At 38.8% G+C, this 12,151-nt stretch overlaps 1 protein-coding gene across 5 annotated transcripts in view; it reads left to right on the forward strand.

Moving 5' to 3' along the window:
• The window catches only part of wdfy3 (WD repeat and FYVE domain containing 3), a 72,910-nt gene extending 61,399 nt beyond the window's left edge, over window positions 1–11,511 (forward strand). For all 5 annotated transcript variants that reach the window (XM_056745288.1, XM_056745286.1, XM_056745287.1 and 2 more), the window contains 20 exons: window positions 1,542–1,662; window positions 1,752–1,837; window positions 1,919–1,999; window positions 2,089–2,143; window positions 2,224–2,343; window positions 2,431–2,548; window positions 2,623–2,729; window positions 3,389–3,542; window positions 3,629–3,720; window positions 3,880–4,092; window positions 4,277–4,424; window positions 4,674–4,828; window positions 5,059–5,217; window positions 6,698–6,877; window positions 6,992–7,174; window positions 7,272–7,362; window positions 7,454–7,819; window positions 8,568–8,679; window positions 8,786–8,983; window positions 9,088–11,511. In XM_056745288.1, coding sequence (XP_056601266.1) covers window positions 1,542–1,662; window positions 1,752–1,837; window positions 1,919–1,999; window positions 2,089–2,143; window positions 2,224–2,343; window positions 2,431–2,548; window positions 2,623–2,729; window positions 3,389–3,542; window positions 3,629–3,720; window positions 3,880–4,092; window positions 4,277–4,424; window positions 4,674–4,828; window positions 5,059–5,217; window positions 6,698–6,877; window positions 6,992–7,174; window positions 7,272–7,362; window positions 7,454–7,819; window positions 8,568–8,679; window positions 8,786–8,983; window positions 9,088–9,208 — 2,860 coding nt within the window. In that variant the 3' untranslated portion in view covers window positions 9,209–11,511. The remainder of the gene's footprint in view (window positions 1–1,541; window positions 1,663–1,751; window positions 1,838–1,918; window positions 2,000–2,088; window positions 2,144–2,223; window positions 2,344–2,430; window positions 2,549–2,622; window positions 2,730–3,388; window positions 3,543–3,628; window positions 3,721–3,879; window positions 4,093–4,276; window positions 4,425–4,673; window positions 4,829–5,058; window positions 5,218–6,697; window positions 6,878–6,991; window positions 7,175–7,271; window positions 7,363–7,453; window positions 7,820–8,567; window positions 8,680–8,785; window positions 8,984–9,087) is intronic.
• Window positions 11,512–12,151: the final 640 nt, after the last annotated feature.

Here is a 12,151-nt window from a genome sequence, read left to right on the forward strand (position 1 = left end):
CTTGTTTAAATAGAGCTCTAAGGCATGACGTATTTGTTAAATTAAATTGAATACACATTCTTTCCTATTGGACCATAATCCTTGTTTGTATTGTTCAAATAGCTTGAATTTGCTTTTTTTATGTATTTCAGAAAAAAAATACTTTTCTACGATTGTATGTTATTAATGAGTTTTTAAAGTCGCCTGAATCATAACACTTTACCAGAAAGATTAATTTGTTATCTTTTGTTAAAATAGCTTTAGCATAAAATAACAATTCATTTATTATTTTTTGTGTATGTAAATTTGTTAGAATAAGAAGAATGTATAGATGTATTAAAGTGGCCATAACACACGCGGTTTCTGCCAATCTCATATTAATCATATTAAGACGGCTCCTTATATCAGTTTCAAACGATCTCCAAATCCAGCGAATATATAACATTCATCACCCACATGCAGTGAACAAACAAACACCTTAACTTCACAAACATATGCTCTCTCTCTCCTGCACACAAGTGAAAGTGACATCTGTGCATTCTCCTTCTCCTGCTCTCCATGCTGCCGCGTGGGCGTGCCACATGCTTTTCTGGGACAATTGTCCAAAAAGGGACTAAGAAAAGCTGTTACGAAACAGTTTTAGATGTTGGGAAAAAAAATTCCGAAACCTGCACGATCGCTGTGGGAGTGTATCGAGCACAGTAATACTACGTAATACGCCCAACTCGTTTTTTGACAAGTTGACCATGTTAAGCATGAGAAGACGGCACGTCTAACATCGTAAAGAAGTCAGAATACATGACACATCGTTACAGCGCCCCTTTAATAAACTGATAAAATGTATTAGATCCAGTGGTCAAGTGTATGAAATTCAGCGGCATCTAGCGGTAAGGTTACAAATTGCAGCCTTAGCACCTGACATGGAACTATCATGTCGTCACGTTTTCACTTCTTCTTTTCCGATGGAGATAGCGTACGAAACGCGCCTGTTGAGCAGTTTGTCTGTTTAGGGCTAATGTAGAAATAACATGATGAATTCAGGTGCAGGGGGTTTTCCCAAGTCGTTGTTTTTCGCAATCACAGAAAACCAAACATATTTGGGTATTTTATTCAAACATTTTTGTCCCCCAATGTTTGAATAAAATACCCAAATACGTTCCATGTAAGGGACCCAGTAGTGTTTGTAGATAGAAATAGCACATTCTAAAGTAAAAAAAAACATAATCCTTCATTATGTAAGGTCTTCATATTATTTTTAGTTTTATATTTTTATATTATACATAGTTATTTATATTAATTTGCATTTCTGTCAATAGATCCTCCAAATAAATACACAGTAGACCTTTAAAAATAACTTGAACATCTATGTATTATGAAAAAACAGTAGGATATTTATGTAAACTTGCCCAAATACAGTTTATTTGATTATTTGCGAGACACACTGCATTCACTAACATTAACAAATCGAGCATTCAATGTAAAGTGTTTGTGACATTGATTGTCTCTGATCCACTGGTGAATTGACTGGCTTTATAAGATGCTTGTTTCTGTGATGTGTGCAGTATGCATGAGCCCATCATCCCTCGAGGGGCGCGGCAGAATAAGAGTCAGCTGAAACGCTCCTGCAGCATCTTTGCTTATGAAGACATCAGAGAGGTGCACAAACGTCGCTACCTGCTTCAGGTGTGTAAATGAATCAGCTTTGATCATCGCAAAAATGCACAAAGTTATCATCAAGTTACAGTGAGCCTGTTCTGTCTTCTTTCATACAGCCAATGGCAGTAGAAGTGTTTTCAGGTGACGGGAGAAATTATCTACTGGCTTTCCAAAAAGGAGTCCGGAACAAAGTCTATCAAAGGTGAATTAAAGTAACGCTTATGCCTAAGTGGCATGTCATATTTTTTTTTTGTTCTGTTAAAAGCTAGTTTTGTATTTCAAGGTTTCTGGCAGTCGTTCCCTCGCTGGCTGACAGCTCAGAATCTGTCTCTGGACAGCGTCCCAACACAAGTGTGGAACAGGGGTGAGTTACCCAAATATGACAAGCTCGGCTGCTTACCGGATTATGAAATATAATATTTATAAGTTATTTATAAATTGTTTTTTCAACAGGTCTGGCCTTCTCAGTACGTTGGTTGGCGAGAAGTCAGTGACCCAGAGATGGGAGGTACAGTAACATTTCATTTAAAGTGGTTGTTCGTTGTATTGTTGATAAAGTTGCTCATGAAAGACTTTGTTTATCTGCAGAGAGGCGAAATAAGTAACTTCCAGTACCTGATGCATCTCAATACGTTGGCGGGCAGGTCTTACAATGATCTGATGCAGTATCCGGTCTTTCCGTGGATCCTGGCAGACTTTGACTCTGAGGTATAAACCTCTCTTTATTTCTCCCTATATTCTGTTAGTATATTTATTTTTGTAAAGTTTTGTTAATAATGGCGAACTATTCCTCAGGAACTGGACCTTAACAATCCAAAGACATTCCGAAATCTATCCAAACCCATGGGTGCTCAGACAGATGACAGATTGATCCAGTACAAGAAACGATTTAAAGATTGGGAGGATCCTACTGGTCAGTCAAAGGGCAGTTTGTGTCAAACTTAGCTTATCGTTGCAGATACATTTTAAGCATGTTTTTCCTGACAGGTGAGACTCCAGCATATCATTACGGCACTCATTACTCCTCTGCAATGATCGTGGCCTCATATCTGGTCAGAATGGAGCCGTTCACTCAGATCTTCCTCAGGCTTCAGGTTAGTTACACCTGATGTACAATACACGTGGCTGCTGTGTTTTTATTACGGTCCCTTTGTTCTTACTTTTTCTTGTGTTAAGTTGTTGTTGATGAAATGTTTATAAATCACAAAATGCTTATTTCACATTAATGTCAACTTCTAATAGTACAGGAGAATATGCATTAGCGGTCAGACGTTTTTTAGAACACTTGTATTTTTTCCATGTTTAAAAAAATTGTAAGCTCAGCAGACCTGAAATAACACAAAGGGAACTATCATAATCACGTTGTGACTTAAAAAATCTAAAAAAATTAAATTAAATTTGCAGAAAAAAAGAAATGCCTAGAATTTGCAGAAATAATTTCTTAGTATTTTATTAAACAGCAAAAAATTGAATTTCACAGAGAGTGGAAGACCAGAAAGGATGTCGAATAGACTTAGGGTCAAGAACATGACTTTTACAAGTTGTTTATCATGAATGACACCAAGCTGGAGGCTGTAACTTTTGACCTTCAACATAGAGAGTGATGTGAAGAGTGAGATCTTTACATGGGGAAAGAAATGTTCCAGTCTTGTCGACCAACGTTTTTTCTCCTTTAGCTTCGCTTCTATAGTACATTCATTATTACTGAGATCGAAATATAATTTTGCGATAAATTTCATCTGTGTACCCTCAGGGTGGCCATTTCGATTTGGCCGACCGAATGTTTAATTGTGTGCGGGAGGGATGGCTCTCTGCTTCCAAACACAACATGGCTGATGTTAAAGAACTCATCCCTGAGTTCTTCTATCTCCCGGAGTTCCTGCTCAATTCCAACAACTTCGACCTTGGTGGGTAAAATCTTGAGCACATCTGGAACCTGAATGCACTCTTTTTTTGTTCGTACTTCATGTAGTATGCTTGCTTTTTCTTAAAGGGAGTAAACAAAATGGCACCAAGCTTGGAGATGTGATTCTGCCTCCGTGGGCTAAAGGAGATCCAAAAGAGTTCATCAGAGTTCACAGAGAGGCAAGTGTTGCCATTGGAATACATAAACTCTGTTGACCCTTACAGTTAGAAATATGAAAATGTCAAATATATGCATTCAAAAGGGGACCGGTTGATATGGCTGACATTGCTCAATTATTGTTTGCTGTCCAATTAAATTTGTGTGTGATGTGTTTTCAGGCGTTGGAGTGTGACTATGTCAGCGCTCATCTGCATGAGTGGATCGACCTGATCTTTGGTTATAAGCAGCAGGGTCCTCCAGCAGTGGAGTCCGTTAATGTATTTCACCATCTCTTCTATGAGGGTCAGGTGGACATCTACAATATTAATGACCCGCTTAAAGAAACTGCTACCATTGGATTCATCAACAACTTCGGACAGATCCCAAAACAGGTTCTTCTTTTATTTTCATGATGATGTATGAATCTTTAGCTTTCCAAATGTCTTCAGTAGTCACAGTGTAATGGCTCACAAGGTTCAGATGTCCTAAGTGTATCGTGGCCCCATGAATGTGATTGACCACTTTGTTGTACGTGCCTAGCATCTATTAACACGTTATCTTATTTTATCATTACAGCTGTTCAAGAAGCCACATCCTCCTAAGCGGGTGCGTAGTAAGTCAAATGGAGAAGTCCCTGGTGTTCCCGTTACACTGAACTCCACCTTAGACAAGATCTTCTTCCATCATTTGGACAACTTACGGCCTTCACTCACCCCTGTCAAAGGTACGAATGTATCAACAGCGCTTTACAATGACAACACGGACATAAAACTGAATCAAAGCAGAATGAATTTAGATTTAAATAAGACGTGGCCAAGTACCTGAATTTCTTTTCATTTTCAGCCTTATGTTGGCTGTTGGTTGTGATTTTTTTTTTTTCTCTGCATCAATGTTGTGAAATATTCTTTACCATTCTGACCAAAGTAAAGAGCATATTTAAATGAGCCGTGTGTGTGTCACTTCTGTCTCACAGAGCTAAAGGAGCCAGCGGGTCAGATAGTGTGCACTGACAAGGGCATTCTGGCTGTCGAGCAGAACAAAGTGTTGGTTCCCCCTGCCTGGAACAAGACCTTCGCCTGGGGCTACGCAGACCTCAGCTGCAGACTCGCTAACTATGAGTCTGACAAGGTCATTGTCAAATTCTTAACAGCATAAAGCATCCAAAAGATATTAAATATGCATACAATGCATTTCTCAGTATGTTCTTGGATAAAAAAAATTACTGTTTTTTTAACTGTGCTTTCGTTCACCTTGTTATTAAACATTATACAAATATATACTGTAAAATGACCCTAGTATTTAAACTAGCTGTGTTCTTGGCTCATATGGTGTATTTGTTTGGGTTTTTTGTTTCACAGGCAGTGGTAGTATACGAGTGTTTGTCCGAATGGGGGCAGATCCTGTGTTCTATCTGTCCAAACCCCAAACTGGTCATTACTGGAGGACTCAGTACAGCCATCTGTGTGTGGGAGAATGGGACCTCTAAAGAAAAAGCCAAGTCGCTTACACTCAAACAGGTACACAAACAGTATATGTAAGGAGTAATGTACAGCCAGCATTCTTATATCGCAATATAAACCCTGACAGGATGATCACAACAACTGGCTGAATGTACTTAATTTGCTTATTACACAGCTACTTGCCACATGAGTAAGTTACTGGACTCAAGATATGAATTTGACATATTTTATTAACTCTCTTGTTACAATTGCGAACCATCCACAAGGAAACACTTTTCCTATCGTCTTTAAGCCAACCTAAGACAAGACGAGTATGTAGTTTGATTTAATCATTTGGAAATTAAACCTCATATGTAATTAATAAGGCATATTTGTATTTCATTAATTTCTAGTTAAATTATTTTTTAAGGTCAGGATGACTCAAAGTACCTGAATGACATGATGTTATGTTTTAGTGGTTGTTACTGAGGAATAACACACAGTCCCATGGAATGTTGCAATTAGCCAATCAGTATCAAGTATTCTAGAGTGCGTTGTAATAATACTTACTGTTTGTGTATGAGTTACAATGCCTTTGTAGCTCATTTTTTGTATAAAATTATATTTGGTATCAACCACACATTTATTTGTGAAAGAAGGACGATGATGGTCGTCCTTTAAACTGCTATGGAGAACCATGTTCTCTTTCTTCCATAATGTTATTAAAGCAATAAGCACCAAGAAGCAGTGGGTTACAGCGTGACTAAAACCCCCCTTAGCTGTTATAAAAAATGTACTGTAACCCACTGCTTCACGGGGCTTATTGCTTTTATAAAACGGTTATTCGATAGGCGTAGCAAGGTTTCATAAAAAAGTTAATAAAGTGAACTCTAGGCTTTGTAATGCAGTCTCGGGGTAGGAATAAAACGGCTTTGAATTCGTCTCAACCAATCAGAATCAAGGAGCAGAACTGACTGTTTTATAATATTTGTTTCGTGTCAGTTTATACTGATACCGGAAGAAGTATGTAACCTCTCTAAATTTCTTTTTTCACATGGTTTTATCTCACCTTGAACTAAATCAAAACACTGAACGAACACAGTCTACTTAAACAAATAACAAACAAACAATGACCTGGCCTGTGGCATCGAAACAGACCCAAACAATGATGCCCCCCTCGATACAGTATTGTACAGTAGAAGTGAGGTTCTCGTGTTGATGTTCTGCGCCTTCTTTTCTCCAAACAAAGTGTTGAGTTGTTTAACAAATCACTTGGTTTTATGTTTTCAAAGACGATTTTGCGAGTTTTTAAAACCTTTGAGAAGCTTACAGCATATGGTTTACATCAGGCAGTGTGTTATGTGAATGGCACATTCAAATGAAGTGTTTTTAGTTTGACTATTCATGGCTCTGATCTCGTTGAATTAGATTTGTTTCTGTGTTAAAGATGTCATTTTTATTCAGAAATCGGAAAAGTTTCCCAACAAAACCACACATACAAGTTTCACATACTACTTTCTGCAACTGCATGTTTTGAGGAAACGTGTCATGTGTGCAGGCTCTTCTGGGACACACAGATGCAGTAACCTGTCTCACAGCATCATCAGCTTACCACATCATCGTGAGTGGCTCCCGAGACCGAACATGCATCGTCTGGGACCTGAATAAACTGTCTTTCGTCACACAGCTGAGGGGACACCGGGCTCCTGTCTCAGCGCTCTGCATCAACGAGCTGACCGTAAGTAAACATTTACGCTTTCTGTATACATGTTTTTATTGCTGTTAAGATGCCACAGTGTCATAAAAAGTAATTAACTTAATATGGTTTTGAAAACCGTGTATGTGAATGTAGGGTGATATAGTATCCTGTGCTGGAACGTATATTCATGTGTGGAGCATCAATGGAAATCCCATCGCCAGCGCAAACACTTTCACCGGCCGCAGCCAACAGATTCTCTGTTGCTGTGTGTCTGAGATGAATGAGTGGGACACACAGAACGTTATCGTCACGGGACACTCCGACGGTGTTGTTAGGGTAACAGTCTTCTCCCTCCTCCTTTCCACTATTTGTCTTTAAAGCATTACAACATAAATGATAAAACAGATCCTTGACACATGACATTATCTTGTAGTTCTGGAGAATTGAGTTTCTGCAAGTCCCAGAAACCCCGGCTCCACAGCCTATAGAGCCCCCTGATATTGCAGACTGCTGTGGAGAGATGGGTATTTCTATTTCTATCCTATTATATTCTGTTTCATTTACTTCCAACTATAGATGATTTTCTCTCCCTAACCCCACATCTTGTTTCTACAGAGGGTCGTGAAGCTCCAGAAGATGACAGTAGTGAATCTGAGGGAGAGGAGACCAGTCTCAGTCAGGACACCAAACCTCGGACTTCAAACAGCCAGCCCAGCAGTACCGTCCACAGGCCCAAACCCCGCTCCGGAGCCGCCTGGTCGGTTGACAGTGGCTCAGACGACTCCCGCCGCTGGTCGGACACAATCAGCATTGATGAAAAGGATGGCTTTGTTTTCGTAAACTACTCGGAGGGCCAGATGAGACCAGGAATTCAATCGCACCAACATTCCCAACCTAACTCGGCACCCCCACATGGGCCAGTTCCACAACCCCTTCAGCCCAGTAATATGGAGGCACGTTCATACAACAAACTCAAACCAGGTACTGTAGATAAACCAGCTTGAGTTTCTTCATACTATTGCAACGTTTTTAAATTGTAAGTTTAAAAGTACATGTAGTAAAGCTGCTTGTTTTGCATTTTAAGGAACAAAAGATTTAAAAGTCCAATGTGTAATTTTTGGAGGATCGATCAGCACTCCGCCACAACTCAGGGCGCAACGACACAACGCGCCACATGCATAATTTAACATTCAATTTGATGTTATTTGACTGAAATCGTCTTTAATGTACACACTGATTTGACCATAAACTGCAAAATGCATTAATCTGCTTGGAATAACGGAAAAACAGGGCATTAATACAGAAAACCTCTCGATTCTACCAAATTAATAACAAAGTCGTCCTAGATGTGACACTGCGCGTCTATGCACTTCCGCATCTCGTGTGCGACGCCCTTTAGACATGTCCAATACTGCTTCCAAAAGGAGGGGTGAGCGGCGGACTGAGCCATTGGTTGCAATTCGCAACCTCACCACTAGATGCGGCTAAATTTCACACACTAGACTTTTAAATGAACAATAATAATTGTTCTCATTACAAACGTATTATGTCAATATATTATCATGTAACTTAAATTGTCAATTGCAGAAATTGGATTAGTAAGGATTAACTTTTGTGTTTTAAAGATTATTTCCTTTTGATTTTAGAATTATCATCAGCCAAATGAAAGATTGTGTACATTGTTTGATCAACTGGCACGTCGTTGCTGAACACTTTGTTTCCTGAACAGGCTACAGATGGGAGAGACAGCTGGTGTTCCGGAGCAAACTCACCATGCACACAGCGTTTGACCGCAAGGACAACGCTCATCCTGCGGAAATCACAGCGCTCGCCATTTCAAAGTACGTGGCCTGAGTGTGTGGTGGAATGAGACAAGAGTGAAGAAAAGCTGAGCGTGATCCAAGATAATTATGGATTGTATGTAATTGAGCTGTAATCTGTACGCAGAGACCACAGTAAGATTCTGGTGGGTGACGGCCGGGGCAGAGTGTTCAGCTGGTCTGTCAGCGATCAGCCGGGACGCTCCACCGCAGACCACTGGGTGAAAGACGAGCAGGTGGACAGCTGCTCTGGATGCACCGTACGCTTCTCCCTCACTGAAAGACGCCACCACTGCAGAAACTGCGGCCAGGTCTTCTGCCAGAAGTAAGATACGGAGACACAAATTGGGGAATTTTCATTTTTTGTTTAGTGATCCTTTCCGTCTGCTAGTTTTCAGTGTTTAGAAATGTTGTCGGTTGTTTCCTCAGGTGCAGTCGCTTCCAGTCGGAGATCAAGCGGCTGAAGATCTCCTCTCCTGTGCGAGTGTGTCAAAACTGTTACTACAACCTGCAGCATGAGCGGAGCTCTGAAGAGAGCCCTAGAAACTAGACCACCCGCACCACAGCTCTCACCCCTTAAAAAACCCATCTCACTGCTCTCTGTGCAAAAAACCCCATTTGTAAAGCACTGACGTAGACCAAAACGGAATCACTAATACTAATTTCGTATATTGCGGAGGTGTCACCATTAAAGAGAGACGATCTTTTCCATTTATGCATTTTTCTGTTGCAGTATGCTCCGTCATCTCAGGATTGGCGTCATCGCACCAAAACTGCAATGATCCGATTATAGGAAAAGCAATGCGTATTAAACACTTTCTCATGGAACGAGGTGACATATTGTTTATATTGTAAATACTTACAATGGCCTTTTTAACTAGAAACAGTGAAACAAAAAGTCATTATTAAAAGATAAACAAACACGACACGTTGCTTGTAATATAGTATTATATTAAAAATCACTTCTGGCTTTAAAAAAACAAAACGCGAGTGCGTGTAGTTGATGTCACGAGTCACATCATCCCAGTCGGAATATTATCGGGGACTATGAATGTTGATCATGTTTGTGAGTTGACATTACTAGCGTGTCTAGTTATGCAAAAGCTTCTTTTATTTGTTTCGTATGTTCTGTTAAAGTGTTGCCCGCAGTATCAGCATGTTGCCAATAGAAGCAAACTATTTAGTTTCCTTTTTGTCGCCAAACTGCCTTGATGTGTGACTTATCATGTTTTTCTGAAGTGTAGGACGACGATAGTATGTACATTTTGAATATAGATGAAAGGCTGCTGATGTTTTTCACTTTAAATCGTTTTTAATGATGGGACAGATTTATCAGGAAAGGTTTCGCAAGCCTTTAGATGATTCCACATCCGTTTTTATTATTATTACTATTATGCATTTCAAAGACGGGAGTATTTATGGTCACAAGAAAGATTAGAGTATGAGAGATGTTTCTGAAAGTGAGATCTCTGATGACTATTGGATGTTATTGCTCTCTCTGTACATTTTTGTGTAGTGTCAGACTTCTCTCGTTCTCTTAACAAGATTTTTTTGTCACATATTTATCAGTAAATTAGACGGTTTTATTGTTGCTAAGCAAGATCATGACAAAATGAGTTTATTAAAACCTCAATTTCTTTCCTATTTTTAAAATATCAATTTTAACCGTTTGCCGAGTTGCACCAGTGTAAATGTTTGTTTGTATATTATTAAAGCAATAGTTACTGATATTTTCACTCCATTTACATTTCTGGAAAGACTGTAGCTTGAACGTTTTTGCGTAAAATGAAAAAGGGATTTAACACGTTTTAATGTATAAAAAGAAGACTGGAAGCCTAGTAATAACCTTACAAGACTATGAAAGAGTACGTTTTTTTTTTCATCTGTCCATTTGTCTTTGATGCTGTGGGCAATACAATATTAAAAATGCTGCTTCGATATAATGGAGAGATTTCCTTTCTCATTCTTTTCTGACACTTGCATCCTTAAAAAGATGCATTCAACATTTTGTTACACATGCATTTGTTGTTTTTCGTATGATTTCTGGCTTTTGCTATCCAGCCTAATATGCACTCTTTATAGTTTATTATAAATTAATGTACTGTAATTCAGTGTGCAATCTTAACATCAAGCTGTTGGGATTTTGCTGTCGACAAGCAGTTTAAAGATCAAATGGCTATATCAATCTGAAATTTTTTTTGCACCTTGACATGTAGACAAAAAAGACATTGAGTAATCATTGTTTTATCAAATGCATTTGTATGTTGTGGGCTGTTATTTTTTAAATGGTGCATTTCATTACAGTGAAATGAACTGTACAAAGTATTTATGCAATTACAAGGTTTTCTTTTTTATGAGTTTTGTAATTTTCCAGCAGGTTTTGTTACGTGTTGCATGTTTAACACAGCTGACTTTGTGTCGGTGTATTGTTCATGTTTTGGCATTACATTTTAGTTCGTTATCTGTTTTTTGGCTTATGATTATGGCATTATCTAACAGCTAGATCCTGAAGCCCTGAACGTTTCGTGTACAGTTTAGGCAGGTATACTGAAGATATATCCCACCACTTCTGAGTTGACTTTTCTACTCTTATATATGGATGTTAAGGACTGATCCCAGGACTGATGAAATACACACGAATTGTCCCTTTTTTGGTGGTCTTGTGATAGACTGCATTACTACAGTATCTAGTGTGCAAGACTGTGGTAGCTGAATGTTCATTGTATATTTGTGTTGGAAAAACGATTACCCTCTACCCATAAAGTAACCCTATACCTGTTATTATGATGCAATAGATATGGTACTCATACTTTTTAATTTAATTTCAATTAAATACTTGCTGTTTACCACCTACATTGTATCGTGTTTGCATGAGTCCTTTTTTTCAGCTTCACTTGCACAAGATAGTTCATCCAAAAATAAAAAGTTCTGTCATTATCTGTCTCTTTGTCATCAAACTTGCATGCCTTTCCTCAACACAACACAAAATAAGATATTTTGAAGATTTTTGTCAACGTGGCACCTCTTCACTTGCATCGGTTTTGTGTCCACACAGTAGAAGTGAATGAGGCCCAGAGCTGTTCGGTTGCCAACTTTCTTCAAAATATCTTCTTTTGTGTCCTGCGGAAGAAAGAAAGTCAAAGGATTGAAATGACAAGAGGCCGAGTAAACGATGTTCATCTGCTGTTTTCTATTCAAACCATTACAAAAAAAATACAGTCATCTAATATGTGTTGGGCTTTATTAAAGTAGGATTCAATGGTGTGTATCTGCCAGATAACATCCACAAAACCCAACTTATTCCTTAAAAACACACTATTCCTATTATACCTATAACCATTTTATATTACTGTATTATCACTATTACCTATAATATTTTAAAGAAGGTCTGCAAAACAATTTTTTAACCACGTATTACAACCATGGGCGCCGTAAAGCGGTGGAAGGTTAGGACGATTCTAAGGGCCCAGGCTGATATAGGGCCCAGAAGAGC

The sequence above is a fragment of the Triplophysa dalaica genome, chromosome 4 (genome assembly GCF_015846415.1).
Source record: "Triplophysa dalaica isolate WHDGS20190420 chromosome 4, ASM1584641v1, whole genome shotgun sequence".
NCBI lineage: Eukaryota > Metazoa > Chordata > Actinopteri > Cypriniformes > Nemacheilidae > Triplophysa > Triplophysa dalaica.